This window comes from Wasmannia auropunctata, unplaced genomic scaffold (genome assembly GCF_000956235.1).
Source record: "Wasmannia auropunctata unplaced genomic scaffold, wasmannia.A_1.0 LD336053.1, whole genome shotgun sequence".
Classification (NCBI taxonomy): Eukaryota; Metazoa; Arthropoda; class Insecta; order Hymenoptera; family Formicidae; genus Wasmannia; species Wasmannia auropunctata.
Window position 1 is genome coordinate 5,263,718 of NW_012026837.1, and position 25,184 is coordinate 5,288,901.

A 25,184-nucleotide genomic window follows, 5' to 3' on the forward strand; every position below is an offset into this window, starting at 1 on the left:
CTCGCCGCGAACTTTGGCGAAGGGAATGAGCACGAGTTCCCTTTGACGTGCGCAACTTATTCTGTATCTCCGCCGGTTTATGCCCCGAGGCCGCACGGGTTGTCCGGGATTCCCCGTGTTCGCGGTTCAAAACCAAATAGCGCAGTTTTGGCACGGCGCAGTTTCGCTCGCTGTGCCGCACCGACTTGGTGCACGCGGTGCGATGCAGTTGCTCGCCGGTGGAGTTGCGCAGAGGGTGCCTTATTTATTGCCCGAGTTTCTGTCGACAATCTGACGGGTCGAGGCGGGAGGGGGTGGGAGGGGGTGGGTAACAAGACCCCTTCTTCCGACTTTATCAGAGTTGCTGCGGCCCCCGTGGAGTTCCCCGGCGTATTTCGCGGTACGCTCTGCGGTCGGAAGAATGCACATTGCACCTGGGGATGGTGCATCCACGGAGACAGGATGACTCGTGTCGCGCGAAAATTGTAACGTTCCTGGCGACGCATACGTAATCGCTCAGCGTCTTACGTGTTATATACATGTTGCGCGATAGTCACGTTTAACGCTTTGCGGAGGGTAATCGCACGTGCACGCAGCACGTACACGCGGAGAATTTACGGGACTACGCGCGCGGTGTGTGTAATAACGTTTCTTTAAGAGTGATAGATTTTCGATTCGTTGTAGGAACAAAGGTAATTGGCGCGCTCAGTTTTAAGAAGATCCAAATTTACGGCCCGCTAATCTATATAGGTATACCGCGGTAGATTTACCGTTATACACGCCGGGATGGAAAACTTGCCCTGACGGCGAGGATGGGCCGATCGCGCGCCGTTTAATCCCGTCGAAATTAAATCGCTTGATTTATTCGAGTATTTTCTCTCGCGCTGCGGCCGGTATAGCGGTAGACATACTTTACACAACTATGCTGCGCATAGTTCATAAACATCATGCAGCTTTTGTCTTTACCGAATTCCGTCGTGCACGTTGGATTAATTGCAGTTAATTAATTTCTGTAATGTGTGCTCCCTAAATTGCACAAGTTTGATTTGTGTTAACCGAAATCTCGAAAAAAGAAACTGCAGTAATGCGAAGGCTGATTCATGTAACGGCAAAATTTAGAAAATTATCATCTGAATCTTTAATTTAATTGTATCTTTTTTAGTTCTTGAATTTATGTGAAAAACGATTTCGCACAAAAATTCTTTCTTCTATTCCGAACGTCCTTATTTTTAAGCTTGAAAATGCTATTATTGCTTTGAAAATAACTTTGTTTCTCTCTAATCACACAAATTCTCAATTTATATTTATTATTTTATTATTACCTTTACAAGATAAAAATTCATCTTGATATATATATATATAATTAATATTATTAGCTGCAGCTCACTAATGTTTTATTGTAACACAACAAATTAAAATGAATACATTTAATTAAAACAAACGATCAATTAATATAATATAGTTAATGTATCCGGTCAGTTTCCAGAGCCCCGAAATAATGAACCGTGTTATTTTACTAACTACAGAAAGGCCAGGAACGGCTAAGCCGGGGTCATATCGAAAATGCAATTTGCCGCGACTAGACGTCAATTAGCTTTTCTCGCAGGAAATCTCGTTAACAATCCTCTGCGCCGCATGGTCCAATATGATTAATGCGGTCGACTCGTTAAGCAGGCTTGGTGGCCATATTCGTGCCAGTCTATACTCATTAGTCTAAGTCTTTTTACCCCTCTATACCTTGCGCAGAAACAAATGTGACTTAGACAAAGTTTCACAATCAATGTTTATTTACAGCAAAATGGATACTCAATCGAATTCGCAATAATTGAGAAAAATATTAAAAAGGAGGGTCACTTTAATTTTCACGTAAATTTTCTATTCTCGACATTTTATACCTACCATTATGTGTAATTAAGTTTGAAATTTAATTTCTATATTAAAAGCGTACGTGCTCGGTATTACAAACGTTGAAAAGAAAACCTGCACTAACTCAGATGGAATTGCGCGTTTTTTTAATACCTACAAAACTGCACAAAAGTATTCTATGTACCGCCTACGCGAAAAACGGCAATATCTGAATTCAAAGCTAATACGCGTATCCTCCTCGGTAATCTGTGATTAAGGAATAAGTTCAAGCTCTTCACTGCATATGCCGCCATTCACATATTCTATGCACGACGGAGTTAACCCATATCGCCTCCTTTCGTTTCGCGTCATCGCTAAGATTACTATTCCATATTCCGCGATGGCCATTTGCCAACTCTCGAACCCAACCTGGCCGCAATAATAGGGGCACGGCGACGCGATTGACCCCGTGACCCGACACGTGCATCCGCAGCATCGTCCCACTGACTAAATTCCTTCGGCGATCAGGCCGTCGATAAAAAATGTCGAAGAAAATTTGCCGAGCCCTGCAGGAGTATTAATAACTCGTTAGCCGCTGAGGGAAGTCCGCTATTAATTGGACTAATTTATATAGGCCGTCGTTTCCTCGAAGAAGAATAATCCAACGAACTTAGCTGTTAGCCGTTAGTTTAACCGCAAACGTGCGAGTGATTTCCCGGCGAATAGAAATTACGACTGCATCCTTGAGAGAGAGAGAGAGAGAGAGAGAGAGAGAGAGAGAGAGAGAGAGAGACTGGAAGTTCAAATATTTATATCCGCCGGCCAACAGGTACGTACCGCGAACTTTGCCGGCGGCAAAGTTAGCATCGCGAGCGAGAGATGAGGATCACGATCTTCGTGGTTGTCTTATCGGCCGGATTTGCGGGCGCTCATTGCGCAAAGATAAATTCATTCGACGCAAGCCCGACGCTGTTTTCGCGAAAATTAAGAATGTTCTATCTGACCCTTAATCCTTCAACGGAAATATTCGATGAACTTTGCGCAAACAATTGTGGATATTTTAATCGCCACGAAAGCGTTTTCTTCTACAGAATCGTCATTATATGTCTAGAAAATAACGCAAAATTCGTAACAATTTCAACAATTTATTTCAAATATAAATTTTGATGTAATAACTATAATGTAAGCGTATTCAAACATAGCAGTTTTCACATTACAAACCGGATAAATGGACAACTGTAAAGAGTTCTTAATGCTAAAAATAAATATTCTGTATACGAATAAATATTTCTATAATAAATTTCCAAATGTGAAAACGAATCGTAAAAATTATATTGTCCTGAATAATCAAATTTACGGTAAATCTCGGGCAGTCCATTCCGGGATTAGGTCACATATTGATTGAGGCAAAGTGATCCGCGGCGAATTCCTCCTATATAATTCTGCAGGCTCAAATCGAGTTGGGACCAACGTTAGAAGAAATACTTCAAGAATAAGATCAACGTCCCGCTTATTCTTAGTGCAAAGAGCATCCATAAAAGTCGGTTGCGGCCGGCTCCTGGGAGTGAAAAAAATCTCGTTTGCGCGACTTAAAACGCGACCGGGCGCACGGTGCAAAGTGAGTTGCAGTGCTGAAAGTGCGCTGTCAAGATAAATGAATCGTAAAAAAAGATGTTTACCGCAGCGGCGCGTACCGCGTTCGTTTATTATTCGTCGCCCCCGAAGAGCGGCGCGCATAAGGTTGCGAAATAAAGATAAATGTAAATTGAAAAAATGCGGAGCTCTTCTTCAAACTAAAGTACGTTATTTTTCTACCTTCCCTTTAATTTTCGTCGCTGCGTAATATCACGATGAATATTGCAAGCGATATTGCCAGCGAACACATCAAATATATCATCTATTATTTATTTCCAGAGACGGAATGGGAGATTTTTGCAACATCGCTGCTTGAATAAAAATTTCACGTAGAGTGTCACCGAAGGAGTTTAAATATTCAAAAGTATTTATCGCACTTTATATGTGAATAGCAAAAAAAAAGACATCATTAGTAAGTGTCAAATACCTTTAAAACGAGATGCATCCCAATTTATTAACTATTTAAATGGCTGAAATACTGCGGCAAATATCGCGTGAAATAGAAAATTAAAAAAAAATTATTTCTCCCCACCCTGTACTCGCATACCGAATCGTTCTCGGATTCATGTCAAGAAGTTATATTTCTGCAGCTAATATATCCACGCCAGAAAGTCTGTCTTCTGCATAATACAACGCGAAAATTCGTAGCGCGCAATAATAGGAATAATTTGAGAGTATTTGCATTTGTATAAGACGTCTTTAATGAATGTATATTTATAGTTTAGTTGCTATGCGGTTTTCCTGTAATATATGACGTAGCATTTTTAATTAGATAATGGACAGTAAGAGACCGCTCTTTCTTCTATTTCTTATTTTTCACATTTAACTACATTACACATTATAATTTAATTATAATATGTTTGCACTAATCTACTAATCTGTATAATTACAAATGTCATATAATTATGGAAAAATCTTTTATACGATTAATTTTTTTTAAATTATACGTAGCAAATATAATTTGAAATGAAATATTTCTCTATTTAATATTCAATGTAAATATTTTCTCAATGAGACACTCGTATATCATATATAGTTGCTAATTCAAATTACAATTTCACTGCTCATTAAAAATCTCATTACGAAAAAATCTTTATATTATTATTCGAACGGCTCTATATATTAATAATTTAGATAACCAAGCATTAAATAATTATTCATTTTGACGTCAATGGTTTAAATGACTGTTACAGAGTTTACGCAATATGGCGAATACGACGGATGCTTGCGAGACTCGCGATCCGTGTCAGCACGGTGGCATTTGCATTTCTACGGACAGCGGACCGATCTGCGAGTGTCGCACCGGCGATTACGAAGGCGCATACTGCGAGAAAGGTTGGTAAATTAACTTTTAATACTCTGAATGTCTAAACTAATTATAATAAAAACACAGCTTTACATTACTAATTATATTTTATGTTAGAGATTTAGATTATATTTCGCGGAAAAAACTTTATTGATGTTAAGTTTAAACTTTTTTAATTTTTTTAAATACAATACATTATATTAATACATGTTGCTTGTGTTCGTGCTCAACATTTAAAAATAATTAATTTAACAATATTGCGACACTAAGTGAATTAAACTATCTTTATTACTCGTTTGCAAGTTATACTTTTTATAATTGAAGGAGCATCTGTGCACACTCAAATACTAAAAAATTACTGAACACGGGGAAAAAGAAATAAATTTTTCTTACGCCATTCTTACGCAATAAGAATAAAATGATGTATAAAATCTGGTGAATCAAGGCAAAATCTAAGGATGCGAAGCAGAAATAAGTATAACACCTTTTCACAAACTTATTTTTGTGTACATACAATTTAATTAAACAAAGATGTAAATAATTCTGCAATGCATTCGTTTCAAGCTATTTAGTATGTTTATACAAATTTAACCAAACATACAAACAGACCTAATAATAAATAAATCGTGAAAGATTAAACCAGCTACTATTTACAGATTAGAAGACCTAGATAATATTTAAAACGCTTTGTAGTAAAATAAATTTTAAATGTTTTAATAATTATAATTTATAAATGACGAGAGTTGAATTATTTTTTGTTTGTGAACAATTTTAAACTGTCGGAATCGCACCACAATTTATTAAAGGTGCTCCACATTTTCCACCAAGGCTGCAATTTCATTTCACCTCTGGTATTTACCCATACAAATTGATTTTGTGTGGTTTTGATATTACCTTCACAGCAATCTGCGTTTCATTAATTTACAACCTATCCGCAGCATTCTTTCAATTTTAGTGTCCTTCGATTTTTATTGACCGATAATTTATTTTAACGTCGCAGATTGGCGTCCCATTAAATTTCAATATCAATCACTATAACTCAAAGTACGTGAACAAAAATGGAGGATTTCCTTCAAATATTCATCATCATTTCTTTACATTCCGTTATAGCAAACGATATCACGCGGTTGCTTTGGCTGTATGTTGCCTTTTTATCCTCTTTTCTCATATTCCGCTCGATCGATTGGTTGCCTTTAATGACAAAATGCCGCATGGACGTAGCGCTACACGGGCGTGCATTTCTCGTTGACTCTTATACGCGTACTCGCGAGAGAACGCGCGTCGCCTAATGAGGCGTAATTGTCGACAGCTGCAGAAGCGAGATGGGGGTGTGTTCCAGAATGATTTTTCCCCCTCGTAAGCCATTGGCAATTAGAGAAACCGTGGGGTCGTTTCCAAGACGTTTCACCGATAATTACAATCAGACTTCTTCCCCGTTAATGAGGTGCGCGCACAAGGAGTCGTTAGCGGAGGCGACTTGAAAATCGCAAATGCGAATGGCGAAATAAGTATAATGCGAAAGTTTACGTATTTGTTCTTGTCATTCCAAGTGGCTAAAAGAGATCGTTACGAAAGATGAGTTTGAAATCAATTCTACACCCAAAAAAAATGTTTTACTTATAAGCGGGAAATTCCATTTCTTCTAAGAAAAAAGTTTTACATGAAGCATGTTCCTCAGCTATAACGCGTATTTTTCTATAAAGAAATGGACCATACGCTATAATCAAGAATAAATTCTCATAGTAATTCCACATTCTTCTACATTTTAAAATATATATCTCAGTAGTAATTCAATATTCCTCTACATTTTAGAATATCTTTTTAAAACGTTTATTTAATATTAAGAGGAAAATCTTTTAACGTCAAGAGGGTACCGCTAAAGGATAGAATATTTTTTTTGGGTGTAAATAATTTATGGAAAATTTTTAAGCGTCCGCGTTATAGAGATGTATTGGAATTCTGACCGGAATCTGAATCGGAAGGATTTATTTCGGGATGAATTTTCGTGACGTTATTGCAATGAATTATATATATAATTCCGTGTTTTATATCGCAGAAATACGAATTTCGATTACAAATATTACAACTGGCTTCAAACTCTTCAATGCTTTTCTATCAACAAATATTATTTTTTTTATAGTGAAAAGAGAAATGTAATATTGTTATAATTTGCAACACGCGTCCCCGAGACGTGGATTTTTCCTTCTTACAAAATTCAGAAAGCCGTGCAGTCGACAGATTTAATAGTGAAAAGTGAGATTACATTTCCCGCGGATAAGCAACATACCGGATTTACTTTAATTGCGATTTACTCTCTGCGATAAAATTTTGCGTTTTCTCGAGCTTTCGTGTTGTTCGTTTTCAACAGCGTTTTCGAGCGTGCATTAGTGGTAATTTTACTACTAGCGGATTTTCCATTACTGCGCATGACAGATGTACGATATAGCGTTTTAAGATATATTTATGATGTACGTTACTGCAAGAATCGTTTAGCGATAAGCAGCCTCGTATAACTAAGGAGTAAGTATGCGAAATTATCATTCATGCTTTAATTGATCAATTAATTATACATTATAAAACTTTATCGCGTATTATTCTTTTTAATGACAGAGAAAAGCCTTAAAGTGCATCGAAAAAATCTCCGCTTTTAAACAATATTTAAATTATTCGATTTCCTTCGATTTTCATTACTTGATACAACAAGCAAATATATTAAATAAATTGGACCTGCAGTTCACGATATTAACAGTTGAGAGTTCACTATAGGAAAAAAGAGTCTCTTCAATGCCCCGAATAAACAATCTTCCTTTATCGAAAACTGCAGCGTGGAATGTTTATTCAAAGGTTTACTTCACTGATAATTGCAAATCTTTGCGAGCTCACGGCCGGGATCTTTTGTTGCTACTGATTGTGAGACATCCAGTCCAGAAGAAACTTCAAAGACGACTCTGCGCAAAAGGAACCAGGACAATTTCATTTTAATTCCTCTCTTAACAGCTTTTTGCAGGCGCGATTGTCCTCGTCGTGCCTGACAGGCGCAGTCGTTATACGCGATATAATGTAATTTTCCAGCCTTAATGACCATGTTGAAACGAATGGAGGAAAAAGGAGGAAGGAAATGGGTGGGCGGAGAAAGGATGAGAGTGTTACAGACGCGCAAGATAAAATAGCGAAGCTAGAAACGAGGGCTGGAGCACAAAGAAAAAGGAAGTTCAGAATTTATTAGGGTCAAAATAATCAGTCTACCAGGGATTTCTTAACAAATATCGCGGAAAATTGAATGCTATCAGCGCCGAGAAAAAAGAAAGGATACATAAGATGTGTACAGAAGAAGGGAGGAAAAAAGAGCTTTGATATCGCAAGCCTATAATTGATATTGCGTAAAGTACGTTGACTAATTAGTATTCGAAATTATGTTGAAATTTTCCTCAGAAAATAAAAAAAAACGTAATTCAGACAGTCGGGAAGCTAATCGTCGAGTGAATATAAAACGAAGATACGATAAACCATTCGTTTCGCATTATCTATTTCAACCTGGATAATCGAGAGTTTATGCTCGCGGCGAATCGTTATCTGGACAAAGTGATTCAACTTTGCGCGGCATTCCGCACGGAGAAACTTCGTTGTTTAACACTCGATATTCGCGTTTGTGGAACTGCCCCTCCCCCCCGCCCCGCGCGCACTACAGGAAGGCAATTTTATAACAATCGCGCGAAAGTTTTTCAGCGTTTAAATTTACCGAAGCCGGAGAGCTCCGTAAATTTTTCCTTCTCTTTCTTTTCTTAGAAAATGCATAAGGATCTTTACGCCGAGTGATCGATGCATGGTTCGGTTCTTTACTTTCGTTCTTTCTGTCTTTCTGTTTTTTATATAGAGACGTGGATCACGATGCTGCCCACGGCGGGTGCTGGCGATTACTGGGCTTGGGATTACAGTGAGTCTCGCTAATTACAAAACCAAAGCATCCACAATAACGTGGGTGCGGCGGTGGTAGAGAGATATCAGTACGAGTAAATCAGTAGATCGTAGCTCTAGTTAAGGTGTTTCTATACATAGACCCCCTTGGGCACAACCGAATAGATTCTTTATTAACGCGAAATTGAAATGCAAATTTATTCGATAGCACAATGTATAATTTGCAGATGAAATATAATCGATAATGCCAATAATAATACCACTAACGCGATCTTAAATATTTAATTACATGTTTTTATTATGCGTGATTATGTGTTTTCATTCGAAATATGAATGAAATTGTTTCAATAATTTAAGAGTTAAATTATTTTTATTGTCATTTTATGTGTTTTATAACCGCAACAATCACTTAGTTGTTATTTATCCATATTTAGAATTGATTTAGGTAAGATGCGCATTTTATTGCTCCACTCTGAATTTGTATCAAAATTATTTAAGTAAAATTAGACCCGTAGTTTCCATTAGTACATTACAGAAACAAAAGATCCTTTAATATGTAAATAAGATTTCTTTTGTAATGAATGTAATGATCAAACTTCATAATTTTTATCCGCTACCCTACCTTCGAATTTACGTATTTAAGTAACTGTGTATCTTTATCTGGAATGGAATAACAATAAAACTGCCGGAAGGAATAAAAATCAATAACAAACATTCGATATGAGCCAATTAAAATGAATAAACATCGTCTGTATCTAACATTAACAATGAAAATGGAAATAAAAAAAATGAAAGAAAAATATAGCCGAGACGATAGGACGTTACTCAAACAAATACTTAGCCACGGAAATAAACAAAGTGCAAAAATATTCGCAATTATTCATTCGCTAATCGTTGAGAACGTTTTATTTTTTAATCATTTAGTAATTTATTATTAAATATATATCTACTCGTTAATCGTTGATTTCTTCCTGTTAATCATTAATCATTGCACACAAGTCTATTTCTCAATGGTAAATCTTATTATGATCAATAACACAAGTAATTATTTATCATTAATACATTACTAATATACATATAAAGTTAACGCTATTACTTTTATTTCAAGATAATATCATTTTAATATAAATATCAATATAAAAATTGAACTTTTCTCGAGAATCAATTACTTTTGTATTCATGCGGTTTATTATGTAATATAATATTTCCTATTTTGGACCCTCGTCACATAATATTCAAAATACAATGTAATACAATACATAATATCATGGTTGATAATATTTGGCAATTAATGTAATTATTGATGCAAAATCCAAATCAAATAATAAGTATCTAGTAACTAATGTTACTATCGGTTTGAATCATGTTCTTTACATACTTTATAAATTCTAATATTAAAAATAAATTATTTAATTTGATTTAAAAATAAATATTCTGTTACTGCCAATACAATTTTAGAAAATTAATTTTAATATAATACATTAAAATTTTTTATTTTATTATTAAATATTTTAACATACTTGACACCTAACTGATTAACTTTCAGTATATTTTATTTGTCATAATCTTATTTTATTTATTTTTCATTTATTTTTCTACACGGAAAGAACGATTTTGTTGAAAGATCTAAAAATTTTGCTAAAAACAGATCTGAAAATAATTTTTTATTAAATCATCAAAATAATTTGTTGGAATGTTAAAACTGATAAGCATTGCTATAAAACGTTTTGATATTCTAGCAATCATTTTGACTTTCGCAAAAGATTATTTTGATTATTGAAAAATTATTTTCAGATCTGGATTCAGCAAAATTGTTCTTTCCGTGTATGTATATATTTGTCTAAGTAATAATCTATTAATTCAACTAATAAACTTTAATTAAATCGAAACTTTAATTAATTAATGCCAATGAATAACGAACCGATTAAACTGATTCAAAAGATATATCGATAATAATAAGCTTCATGAGCTCCGAATGTGTGCATTCTTGCATGCACAATAGACTGACAGTTGTATATATTCCAGGATTAAATGTTAATGCTAATCTGCCCTAACCCATTTATGACAATGAATCTATGTTATAACTATCTATAATATGTAATATAATATTCTCTCTTTTATGCCCTTCAATTTAATTTTAATTTATAATTCTTTTTTAAATATACTAACATATTACGTAAAATGTAAGAATAAAATATTAAATATATATCCAGCATATTTTGTTACATAAATACATTATCCCAATTTGTAATAAAAGACAATTTAAAAACTCACAAATCTGATGCGCAGCGAAGTTGTAACACGTACGTTGACCTATAAATTACAAATACATCTGGATTAAAATTGCAAACTGCGTCCCAAATAATTCGAATTAATAATTACTGATTTTTTATTTATTTTTCAAATTATTTAATTAGTTAATTTCAAAGATATTTGTTCAGAGATATTCATTTTTCAAAAACATTTAATGTTACAAATAGATGCCTAATAATTATATAACTTTTTTGAAAAATTGTATGTATTTTTCATATAGAGTATATACAAATTTATATAAATATTTTATTCAATATTTTACTTAAATTGTTCAAAAGAGCTATGAAGGCGCGCAGAAGATGAAACGAATTGATCATCGCGGAAACGAATCGGAAATTTTGTAGGCGACACAATGAATGAATAACCGAATAAATACACGTATTAAAATCATATAATTACCATCAGCTGCAGGTTGCTCCGCCGCCGCCGATGTTCCCCAGGCCACCTCTCAGATTCCCTCGTCGCATTCGGCACAACACTCGCGGGAACATGATTAATTACTCATCTCGCGCGCGTTGATTGCGGAACGTGACGATCACGCGACACCTTGCTACGGCACTCTCGTTAATCGCGCGCGCGCGTTTTATCACCTCGCGACGTAGAGAAGATCCGAAAGTGCATATAGTATGTTTGTACGTAACATACGAAGAAGCGCTGCGATCCGCTCGAAACTCGCGACGTTTCGCGAATGGTCGCGCGACATAGCCCGAATCTCCGAACTAACGAGAGTTCGCGGCGCCAATAACTTTGCAGCTTCGCTCCGAACAGCTGTTCGGCCGTTCCTTCCGAATTATTTTATGAGCGACGAACGGCGCATGCTATGCTGCGTTGCGCCTAGCCGAGATTATCGTACCGCGAGATAATATATTGATACGGCCGATACGGGGGTGTAAAGCGAAGGGATCAAGAGAGGCGAGCACGCGGCTTCTGGAAATGTAATTATACCGACCGCGGCCGCGCGACCAGGAATCGCGATCGGACGAAATCTCACGCGAAATATACACGCCATAACAAATCGCACGCTGGCATATTAATGCCGTATTTATGCCGTTTGGCTGACAAACATTGGAACGCGGGATTAATCCCGACGGGGTTACTCACTAATTAAAGGCAGGCAGTAACGACGCGACTCCGATCGATCCGCACTCCGCGCGACGCTGTGCGTTAAAGTGATGCGGGAAGTGCGAAAGTCTCTCACACGACAACTTTGCGCGACGCCGCGCGAATTGGGTTATAGGTTATAGGCTAACAGTTCGGATCGAGGTATATCGAGTATATCGAGAATATCGATCATCGTCGGCCCGAGAATTATACGAGATACAATTAATGATGCGCGCGCGATATGCATATTCTAATCGCGCTAAATCCCGCTAAATTACGTGTGCCATTAAACAATCGATGTATTATATTATGGCTTTCCATTACTTAAGCCCCTCGAGCCGAGCAATTCGCGGATTAATCCGCGCGCTTCGAAAGTATATCGGGCGAATTACGCTTATCAACGGGGAAACTCAGGAGAGAGAGAGATATATATATAGCTGAACGTAGGCGCGAGAAGATAACGAAAATGCCCGACACACGGTCGATCGGTTTCTACGATGACGAATACGTGCCAAATCTGCTTGAACGAACACAGTTACCGACGCGATAGCTGTTAACCGCGAGAGTCGTAACGTTGAATCTGTCCGGTACTCGCAACGACGACCGTGTCGAGCGAATGATTGTAAGACGCGAAGAATGAGAAACAACGCGGCACTGTTTACACCTGCGAATAACCTTAGGCCGCCCGTCGCCGGCAACGTAAACAAATAATAACGCGCCGCACGCCGGACATCGCGCGTCGCGGCGTCGCGCGTACATATAGTGACATTAGTGACTTATATAGTGTCCGTATCTTTTAGGGAATCTAGGGACACCAATGTCCCTATACATAGACTAATCTAGGGACGCTACTCGACGCGCCCCGCTGAAATACCTAGAATCTATAGAATACAATTTAGTTACGAAATATATTACGCGTGTCGGGCAACATCGTTCTCCGCGTCTCGAGCTGCGTGTCGATGAATAAATTGTCTCGCGCAGTATTTTGCGAAAATCTGAAGCATTGTCGAGAGCATTATTGTTAAGAATGTTAAGAGCCACGCGGTATAAAGCCCGTATCAAGATTCAAGGTACGATTTCATGCTGACGCTCATTTTTAGCGTCAAAACAGATCGCATGATCAAAATTGACATAATACCAAGCATCAATTTTGATCTGATTTGACGCTAAAAATGAGCGTCGAGCGTCAGTATGAAAAGGCACCTTCAGACTATAAAGATTGAGATTGGAATGGAATTTGACCAATCAAAACAAAGTTTACTTAAATTTGAGATTGGTTTTCTTTCTTCTAATTAGTTAAATCTCAATTCAATCTCAATCTTTAGTCTGATAGGGCTTAAGACTGACAGGACATAAGATTTGCAGTAAAATTTATGAACAGTAATCGAATCGATCAATCGCAGTCGAGACGTACGTGTCTTTCGATCGATCATCGATCAAATATATCGCAAGCTCACGAAAGTGGATCGTTTCCGAGTGGCAGCATTGGCATCGCGACGCAGCAGCGGACACGCGTGTCTAATTAGTACGTAACGTGATTTCAATCCCGTGTTTCGATATTCATTAGCCGCGCAGCATAAATTCGGCATTCGGTTACATCGGTATTATTCGTCGAAGCGTGTAACATCGCGAGATTTCGTTCGGTCGGAATCCATCCCGTGAGAAATCAGCAATCTCGTATTTTTTCGTATTGTATTTCATGCGGGTATTTGTTTTTAATTTCGATTCGCGCATTAATTTCATACACCTCTCGTGATATACGAGACCGAGCGAGATCAAACAATTGTTCGGAACGTTAATTTGATAATGAGAGAGAGAGAGAGAGAGAGAGAGAGAGAAAGTGTAGCTAGCAAAATGTTAACACACGCGAAAGGCGCGAGAGAAGCGAAGTTGACCGCGCGAGTCGCGCGCGACGCGACGCTGCCATTAATTCATCCGCGTCACTCGCGAAACGTCGCGCGTCTCGTACGCGTAATCTCGTTCCATCGTAAACTTGGCGCGCTCGTAACTTTTCTCGCGTTATTCTTCCAGCATAATATGTGTAGCAAAGTGCGCGCGCGTCGCAATTAATGCGGGGAGCGCCGTGAAAAGTGAAACGCGCGATCGTAATTAGCCGCGTATATTTAACTTCGCCTAGCGAGTGAGTGCTTCGAATGACGACGCCGAGGAAAGGGAGCAGGCCCTGGGAGGCATCATGCGCGGGCAGCGGATCGACATTGGTAAGTGTTTCACTTGTTACTTTTCAGAGTCGATCGTTTTTTTTTCTCCTGCATGCAACGAGCGTGCAGGAATACACTCATTATCCAGATCTATTTTAACATCAGTTTGCAAAATGAAATGCGTATGAAATATTTAATTACAATTGTAAATTTCTAATTTTCGATATTTCAAGAGAAATATATACGGGACATTTAATGAAATATTTATATAATATTTAATGTGTAACGTTTTTAATAATAATGAAATATATACATTTTCAAAATGTTTCATTTGCAACACACCCTTGCCACTTAGATTATTTTAATCTAGACTTCTGCGAAGATCAGTATACATACATATATTAATTGTGACTCCGGTTTTTGCATCACGATTTTAATTAATGATTTGTGAAATATGTTGTTTAAATATTTCACTGCGCATTATAGGAAATCTTCTACACGGAAAGAACAATTTTGCTGAATCCAGAACTAAAAATAATTTTGTGCGAAAGTCAAAATGATTGATAGAATATCGAAACGTTTTATAGCAATGCTTATCAATTTTAACATTCAAACAAATTATTTTATGATTTAATAAACAATTATTTTCAGATCTGTTTTTAGCAAAATTTTTAGGCCTTTCAACAAAATCATTCTTTCCGTGTATATGTATATAAAAAAAATATTGGAATATAGTTGTAATACGTATTTTTTCCTCTCGGATGGTCTCGAATGTATAAAATTATATCTGAATAAATGAATAAAATTATATGAATAATGAATATTATCTGTATAATTATTTATAGCAATCGTTATTTACGAGCAAAAATTGATTGCTTCATGGGCATTGCGGTATAAATAAAATATTTATATTTACGACTAATGAATGTTCTTTATGAACAGATTTTACGAATATACGTATCGGGCATCATCCTTTATTACTCGCGGCAATGTACTTTTTGACCGCTATATATCGAAACAAAATGGAAAGGAGGAATTCATCGCGTTAGTAGATCGTTAAATTCCCGCCGGTGCAGCCTCAATCGCGATAGCAAGCCCCTCGGAAGCGCGGAAATCAACGGCGAAATCGCGTAAATCACCAGGAACATTCCGTGAGTCGTGCAGCGGAGCATGCGGTAAACAAACGGATAGACGACGGTGTGAATCGAACGGCAGTTTGTGCGAGGCTAGGTCGGCCTGACCCCCTTCGTATCAATAGCGGTTCTGCGTCAACAGTGTTTAGTCGCTAATCCGCATACCTTGTGAAGTAACAATGCATACCGCTCTTGTCCGCCCGGTTATATCCCGCGCAGAATTAGGCTCGCGTACAACCCCGGCTACTCGGGAGTATCCGAAATCCGATATTACAATTAATGACTCGCAAGTACCGCAACTACCACAAGGTATCCACATCCAGAAAGTTTATTTTGCGATTGAGGAGAGCAAAAAAAACGAGTCTGTATAGCGGAGCAAGTGAAAATTGCCCACGGGGGGGGGGGAGGGGGGAGGATTAAAAAGCCATACTCGACAAAAATCGCGCGAGCGATTTCATATACCTCCTTCTTCTGGTGAAGAAACGTTTGAGATCTCTAACGTAAATACGAAAAGATATTATTCGCAAGCGAATACCACCCGTTCTCGCTTGCGAATAATATCTCTCGGTCCACCGCGGTAGAAGTTATCGCGCCGGATGTACACCGGTCGTACGTCATAAGTATTCGTCTCTGTTGAATGCAACCGCGGGCGCGGCGTCACGTGGAGCGGCCCTCTCGACCTTACCGGGGGTTAATAACACGGATTACGCTTCACCGCGCCCCTTGGCGGCTCTCCACGGATCGCCCCGTCGTCGCCCACGGTATCACCGACAAAGAGTTATCCGCGTCCGGTCGGAAAATCCATTTTCCAACGGCATCTCGTCTCGGGGCGAGCAAAAAGCCCGTCAGGAAATAGTTGGATACCGTTGCATCGGTATATAGAGACGGGGGGAGGAGGGGCGAGGGATGATAAGCAGGGGACGCGGGAGGGCCTTCGACGATAGTCGGAGTTAAAGCTCTCTTCGTGGCTGCAGCACACCGGGGAGGAGAAGGTAATATTCTCTCTGCGCCGGATTTATGCCGCGGCGCGGCGGCGGCGGCGGCGGCGGCGGTCGCTCACCGTGGTAGAAGGTAATTGCGACGCGCGAGGGATCGCGTAGGAAGGCGAGGCTCCCGTCCTCGTGGATTATGAACGGCCGTTTTGTCGCGTTGTTAGCAGATATCCGACGCAACTACGAGGCAAGAGACGCTAATTAAGTTTTTCGCGCGCGGCTTCGTGCGCCGCATCTCTCCACGCCGCCGCCGACCCCGCCGCCGCCGCCGCGGCGAGATCTCCCGGGGGGAACGAACCTTCCAACGTCTCGCGTCCGACGAGGCACGAAGAGATCTTCCCTTTAAGTTTTAGACATCGTATTCCTTGGTTATCTCGAAGTTCTTGCGAACGCTGCAGTACACGATACAAGTGCTTGTCCTTTTATTCTTTTTTTCCCCCTCTGAAATTTATTTCACTCTAGAAACCTCTTATTTTCGATTACTCGTAGAACCGTAAGTCAAGGTACCTTTTGAAAGGGTGATTGAAATCGATTCCGTACCAAAAGAAATTAATGAGATTTAGAAACATTCTGAATATTTAAATTACACGCCGCGCCGCGAAACGGACGACGCCGGTGTTAAAGTATGCGCGGATGTTTTAAGATCCTTCGAGTCGTCAGGACGAGACGGGGCGACGACGAGGAAAATAAGGTGAGAAGGGACTTGGAGCAATTACTCGTACGTTCCGGTTGCGAAGAATTATGGTCTCCAGTGCGGCAAACTCGCGACGAACTTTACCCGATCCTTAATTCCTTAACGCCTCGGCTCCGTGCTAAAACTGTGTTAGGGCGATATATAATTCATTAATGCACTCGTCGTCTATCATTCCGTTAATTATTAATGAGCGCCGGAAGTCGGAAAACAAATTTTATAAGTTCGAATTGCGTTAGTTCGTGTTATAACGGTAGTTTAATGAAAGTTAAAAGAACTCCGGCGAAATGTGTGCCGTAGTTGTAATAAAGTGGATAGGTAAATCGAGTAAACAGTGATCTTCGATAGATGTTAATTAAATCGAAATCAATCAAACTATATTATACAAAAAAATTGTATAAATTGTAACGTATAGCAAGATAACGTATTCCACTAAACACAATTACATCAAAATAAAACAAGGGGTAGTTACTTCACATAACATATATTTGTTAAATATATACAAGCTGTATAGTAATAATCATTAAACGCACATTTTTTTTATTTAAAAATAAATATAAATAAATAAACGATAATATTGATGGGTAAACATCGAGACATCGATAACAGCTTTCAAGTGACCTTTCTGATGTAACCAAGCTTCAGAAAACCAAACAGATAACAAAAACTCATTCTGTATTAAATTTCAAGCGGATTTTATTATTAAACAAATTTACATAATTTGAAAATTGAAGATATTTAATTAAATTGAAAGCTCGTTTTATAAATTCAAATATAATGGCTTTCGTTTCGCTAAAAGAAATATTCGACTTATTAACAAGTCAAAGAATTCAAATGAGAGATGGGGGATTCGTCCAGCACGTCTGAAATATGTTTTATATTAAAATATAAACGAAACGCGCGTACCTTCTTGTCGGTTTACGAGCTTAATTTGCGATTCCTTTCGGCAAAGAAGGACTCGTCCATGTTTTTTCCCAAGCAGACGAGAGTTTTAGCGTGGACTTTTTTTTATTATACATTTGACGGCCTAGGTCACTTTGCGTCCGCCGTATCAAATGGGTCACCGGTCGGGAGCGTTTGAGACCAGTGAGAAAAACGGTTTTATTAAATTTTGGGGCTTAGGCCAGTTTTACACGAACGGTCTGACGATTGCAATTTTCCTGCTGCAACGATACAAAGAGAACGCTGCGAAGAGGATCGCGTTTTTTCGGCTCCCACTTCTGGCTATAAACGAGTTGCTTGCAATAACTGCCGCGCGATAAGTAATCCATATTTATGGAACGGACGACCGTTCGTTCGAGAAAACTCTGGCATTTGGTGATACGAGAGAGGCACGCAGTAAGCAAAATTATTAAACAGCCGCGATAATTAACGGCCGTAAACATGTATACCTGACCGAATTTTCAGCATTGTGTATGTAGTCTTATGCGTGTATGCACAACGTATAGTATTATACGTGTCGAGTAGCAGATTATACAAAATATTCGATAATTCATACGCATTCGGTAAAGAGAATCATAATCCTTATCGAAAATTGAAATAATTACATTTGTCAACTGAACATCCTCATCATGAAGAGAAAGTTCAAATATCATAACTAACTATATACATAATTTATTATTAATTTATTTGACCTAATGTCGAATTTATTGCGTTTCTCCGTTCACAGGAAATAAATATCAAAAGTGGAAATGCTGATTTCACGTTATCATCACGTTATGCTAGAGCAAAAAGTTAACAAAAAAATTTAGTATATCTGTTTTTTTTTTGTTTACAGTACCCATGTACATGTAAATTTACATGTTTTTTAAAAGTGGGTAGTCGTGCTAGTCTTGAAATCACCATCTGTAGGTACTTTTGATATTTATTTCCTGTGAACAGGTATAGGAGCAATACATTTGAGACTAGGGCAATCAATTAGTACTTAATTATCAAACTTTTTTTAATGGTGGGATGTTACGATAGATTTCACAAACGTGAAATAATTTTTTCTCAATGAAAGTGTTAAAACAAAATGATCTAATAAATATAATTACATGACATTATTAGTAAACAATTATTAGTGGTGTTAAGTTTTTTAAAAATTGCAAACAAAGGTTAATAACATTAAATGAAAAAATAATATTGAAAAACTAAAAGATATATTCCTATTGTGCATCAGAAATCTGTATGTATATAATCAATGAAAATCATTTTCAAATAATAAATTTGTTTATTTGTATTATATTGTTGATTTATATTAAACATAATATAGGTAACTCAACTGCTTTGATACAGTCTGAAAATAATTTACTCCGAGCGATTGCTGTGTGTGTGCGTGCGCGTGTGTGCGTGCGTGCGTGCGTGCGTGCGTGCGTGTGTGTGTGTGTGTGTGTGTGTGTGTGTGTGTGTGTGTGTGTGTGTGTGTGTGTGTGTGTGTGTGTGTGTGTGTGAGAGAGAGAGAGAGAGATTTTTATTGTTCACAATTTACGAAAGCTAATATGACAAGTAATAATATCATTTTTTGTTTAAAATTCTGTTAAAATGATTTATGATGTTGGCTACAACCATTCAAAATATTTACATTGAAAAGTTCATAGTTTTTTTATTATATTTTTACATTTAAAAAAATCTCTATAAATTCTCCTCTATATGTTACAGTGCTCGCGACACACTGAAAATATGATATGAAATATAAATCAAAATATTTTTATATTATATGTATATCGGCCTTTCAATTTCGACCAAAATATTTATTCGCACCTTCGTTTGTGTTCTACTGATGTTACTTCTTTCGATTTTTTTTTTTTTGGTAACAATAAACAATTCGAGGTAAATAATTGTGCCGTTTGTTGATTGATGACAGTTATCGCCGTTTCTCGTTATCAATTTCATTAAGCAAAACTGTGTGTGTGTATGTTCGGTATTTCATCACAACAATTTCGCGCGAAAAGTTTTCACTCTTCTCTCGTTTCGCACACTTATGTTTCGAAAACGAGCGACGCTTTATTCCGACGCTTCGCTCCTTGGAAATGCAAGCGTCTCACGTGCGGAAAAGAGAACAACGAATTTCAGCGAGGTGGCGTCACAGGATGCACTACTCCTGAGATGAGAAAAAGTCTGTGTCGTTTCCCGAGGGATCTCGTTACTCCTCGAGGCTCTTCGAGAGATTACTCGGCTAATCCCGCGGGGACGACGACAACGTCGAGCATGAGATCGAACGACAGCGTTAATGCCGCTTTTATCGTGCTGCAAAAATTTATTAAATAGGTCGCCGCAATACTGCATATACCCGTCGTTTCGACTTTATGGTATTTAGACTTGGAAATTATTTAACAAGACGAAACGATTTTTTCCGCCGTATTTCGCTCTCTTTTCCCTCTCATATTATCTATAATAAAATCAATTTTAATCTATTTTTTTAAATTTAGGCGAGAAATACAAAAATAAAAATTAATGTTGCTAATGGAATTATATGTATAATGTTTTGAAAATAATATTTGCTTTATACTTTAACATTTTTTCTAAGGAAAATTTGAGCGATTTCCGAAATTGGTCAAGGAATTTACTGTTAAAAATATTTTATTGTGAAATATTCTGAATATGTTTCTAATATAATAATAAAAATATTTTCGATGTATTCTGTCCATAATATTTTTTCATGTTTGAATTCGTTGATGTTCGATTTTATAAGAAAAATTCTGAACAAAAAAATTCGCAAGTCTCGAAAAAGTTAAATGGCTTGCCCGAAGGTGCCGCGTGCGCGGATTTCGTGCTACAACACCCAAAGAGATCCTTGTCGCAGGAGTTTTATAGGCTCGCGGTATAAATCGGGCTAGCTAGCTTCCGCTTCGTAGAAACTTTCGTAATATTCCATCACGCGGCCGGTGACAGGCATTATTCGATAGATGGCCTTCGATCGCGTCGAGTGGCCGGGGCACTTACGTAATTTTATATCCAGACGTCTGGATTCAACCATTTTCCCTCCCTCGAGAAAGAGCTTCTCGACGTGAAAATGACCAGCCACCCGTAAGGTATCGTGGGGCTTGTTTACCTTTATTGGCTGCTTATACTCTTTACTGTCGCGCGCGCGTATAGTATACATACGAGATATTCCCGTATTTTCTAGCAGACCGTAAAAGGCTGATAAGTCACAACGAAAATTGCACTTTATTGAGACATTAAAAATATACGGTCCACGTCGATGAGTATCGCGAATTGATATCTACAAAATGAAACGTCGCAACGTCTATATTTTACAAGCAATTTTTCAAGATATTTACGATTTAATTAAGAGACGTACGAGACGATGATCACACTAATCAGTTGTCTTAAACAGAGAATCCAGTGCTTTGATTTGATTACTCATTAATTGCCGAAGGACATTGCGAAACGTGCGCTTCAACATTTGCGCAGCTGGCTAAATTCGTGTTTACATGAATTTACCCTTTATTGACAGTTGTATATACACGCAATATTTGATTAATGCTTGCAGCGCGCGTCGCTCATGGCGGTTTTAAAGTAGCAACGAGGGCCCGAGCCTGTTTCTCTCTCTCTTTCTATATAGGAAGAAATTATTAGAAAAATTTTGACTTTTCGCGGGAGACAAATCCGTTAAAAATTAGTTTGATTTTATAAGGGAAGTGACAAATATTGAGTTGTGTTGAGCCTCGGTTGAGATTCGCGTCACGTGCTCCAAGTTGTCCTGGGAGAGTTCTTGCGGACGAGCCCAGAATTTCGATTCGACCGCGTCCTCTCGCGGGATCGAGCCTTGAAAGTCTCTGGCCGCGCGCGCGTCTGTTATGCAAGAGTGCAACCCCTTCCCCCCTACCGGCCATTCTCCTCGCGCGGTCATGACGAATGCGCCGGGAACGGACTGAAGGGAGTCTCTCCCGCCACTCACAGAAACTCGATATAGCCCGGGAGTCCCGTGCTAAGCTCTTGGGCGCACAATTGTCCGGATTCGCGCGCCAAGGGTACCCACGACTGCGGTAATTTCCATCGCGTTTCTCTCTCTCTCTCTCTCTCTCTCTCTCTCTTTCTCTCTCTCTCTCTCCGTGTCGACGAATGTGTTGCGCGACGCAACAACCTCTCGTCACGCGCTCATGCGTGGAATTGGTGTTCCGCCGCGTCGCCTTACCCTAATAACTTGTTCTCGCACTTTGTCCCGACGCCGAGGACTTATTTAACCCCATCGTCGCGCCCGGACGCGTTCGAATGCGGAATGTGAATTTTCTTCCACCGTTGTGCTGGTGGAAAGAAAAAGTTTTTTTTTTTAGGAACTTCTTCTACATACGTTGGTCGTTGTAATACGTGAAATTTACTTTAAAAGTTGTACACATTATTGCATACAATTCTTACATTTTTGTTGTAAAACTGATAATACGAGTATATAGTGAATATATATAGAAATTATATACCTACTTTATATGCATATTGCTTAAAACGAAATTGTTACAAAACGATTCTGATTATTGTGACAAAGTGTATTGCAATCTACATTTTTCTTTCCTTTCTTCCTTTTTCGATACATGATGATGCTATTGTTAAAAATTCCTGAACGGGACGGATCAACGACTTGTGGGATTGCATCCTGCATATGCAGTTTGCGATGTCAAGCGTTTTGCAAAATCCTTACGGGATTAAAACGCGACGTGGCGGGGTATTCAGACCGGATGCACTACGGATGCAATTTTCACGTTTCTCGCTCTCCGGAGTTTGGGACATACGTCTCCGCGCGCGAAGTTTCGCGGTGAGAAGCGACGATATCCCTTTCTCAAACGGCGTACCGGGGCTGAAGTCGGGAGGCTAGGGATGGCCGTGCATTTAAGGACGCCCGGGAGCGCGCGCGGGCCGCAACAGAGCGTGCGATAGTAAAACGACGGGCTCTCTCGGTACCACCTTGGTAGTTTCCGGTGAGCGATGTCATCATGTGTCGCGCCGACGTGACGCAATATACATGCTAATACGATAGCTCGAGCCGGTTCATGAGGTGGATACCGGTAGAAAATGCCGCCGCGAGATTCTCTCTCTCTCTCTCTCTCTCTCTCTCTCTCTCTCTCTCTCTCTCTCTCTCTCTCTCTTCGTTTATTAAATATTTTATATTTTAATATGCATTTACGTTGTGGTGAAGGATTGCAAATTACTTTCGCCGGAGGCGTTTCTCGTGCAGCAAACTGTTTGCGAGGATTAACTCGGCAATCCTTTAAATGCAGGGAGAATACCGACGTAGAAAGATTCGAAAGTGCAGGAACTAAATAAATCGGACGACGTCCTTAGCACGCTTTTATCCGCGTGAGCCGTCGAGATTTATTAAACCTGCATATACTTCCGCATCCACTACCTTGAGTTTAAGCTTCGATACGGTTTATTTTACTCCGGCCAACAAGTTTCCTGAAATTCAAGCTAAACAAATGAGCCTTACCGCTACTCAAGAAAAACAGACGGTTTTCCCTTTTGGACGCTGGTTGAATATTAGATTAAGCTAATACAATGTTTGCCTTTTGTATTTTGATAAAGATTGTAATCCTCCACCGCACCGTTAAATCATATTAATTAACTGTTTGATGAAAATTAAGAATATCAAATTGTTAATTTTAAATAGATTACAACTATTAAACGCTAATAAAATTTTAAATAGAAACAAATAATTAAATTAATAATTAATAAATAATTTAATTATAAATAAGTCTAATAAATTATAAATAATAAATACAAACAAAATATAGCATTATAAATAATTTGATGTTATAAAGCACATAAGAATTATTATGAATTATAAGAATTATATATTGTGTAAAAAGATAATATTATTTGAGTTACTTCCAAATAATTAATATTTTTATATATTATATATTTTTAAATATTTACGAGTTATTTAGCAGATATAGTAGCAGATATAGTAGATATAGTAATTCACTATTAAGCCATTATTGCTTTAATATTTGAAATTAAAAATTAGAGTACAAAAATTGTTTTTGAAGAAAATTTTAAATATTTGACAACATTACAGTCGTTATGTAACATTGATATCTTGTAATGCATTGATATCGGTATTTTCCCAGTTATTTTTCTTCGTCAGTGTTATCGAGTAAAGAAAAGATATTTCCGTCTTCCTCTCTTCTGATATTGATATTTCTACCGACGATGTAAGCCATTAGACGTTAGGAATATATTATTTTTTCTTCTTTTCCTTCCTTTTTCTTCTGCCTTCCTCTTTTAGCGTATTTTTTTTCGTCTTTAAAACAAATTTTGATCGATTGGAAAAGATCTCGCTTCCTCTTTTTTTCTTTTCAGATTAAATATGATTCAGTACTTGACAAACAAGAAGAAATAAATATGATAAATAGGCCATAGGCTTAATTTTACGATGTAATAAAATCTGTATTATTTACAGCCTCATTTATACGACAATAATATGCAAAATTTCCATGTATTTTTATCACTGATAGAAAGTAGCAGGTCACACGGTTTGAATCGTTTTTCTATTCTGTTGCAAATTGCATCGTACTCCTTGTTTCATCTTTGGAAATTTAATTCCCGTAAAGACCGAGCGTGGATGCTTAACTCGCGGAGTAATTACGCGCGGCTGATGTTAATTACCCGGTGCTTGCGTTATGTGCGCGAATACTGCGAAATCGGCCGATCGATTTAGTTGAGACGCCACCGAGTGCCAAATGATCCCCAATGGAGCAAAACCAACCCCGGCAACACCAATCTGCCGGATATCGCGTAATTATCTAAGCAGGGTAATATGCGCGCGCGAGATGCCGCGTTTTATGGTAATTACCTTTCGTGGGCCCATGCTACTTTGCGCTCGACAGACATTGCCAGCTCTCCCAACGATACTCGCGGTCTGGGAAATTTTCAAAACGATCTTGTAAAAGAAATCTTGTTCTCAGACGTTTTAATACAATTACAAAAAGAAATTAATACTTAAAGACCTACTTGGTTAAGAAAAATTAATACTTTAAGATTTTGGTTAAGAAACTAAATTTATTTCGAATTCGTTGAAAAATTTGTCATATTAAATTTAACATCTGTTTTGAGAAAAAAAGAAAGAGAAAAAAAAGAGAGAACATAGTTTCATCATTCCTGTACACAGAATTGACTCACACGTGCGCAAGACGTTATTCC

General features: G+C 38.1%; 1 protein-coding gene across 3 annotated transcripts in view; it reads left to right on the forward strand.

The window, feature by feature from the left end:
- Window positions 1-25,184, forward strand: part of LOC105451240 (neurexin-1) — a 214,553-nt gene that overhangs the window by 87,436 nt on the left and 101,933 nt on the right. For all 3 annotated transcript variants that reach the window (XM_011691576.1, XM_011691577.1, XM_011691578.1), the window contains exon 3: window positions 4,653-4,794. In XM_011691576.1, the coding sequence (XP_011689878.1) occupies window positions 4,653-4,794 (142 nt within the window). The remainder of the gene's footprint in view (window positions 1-4,652; window positions 4,795-25,184) is intronic.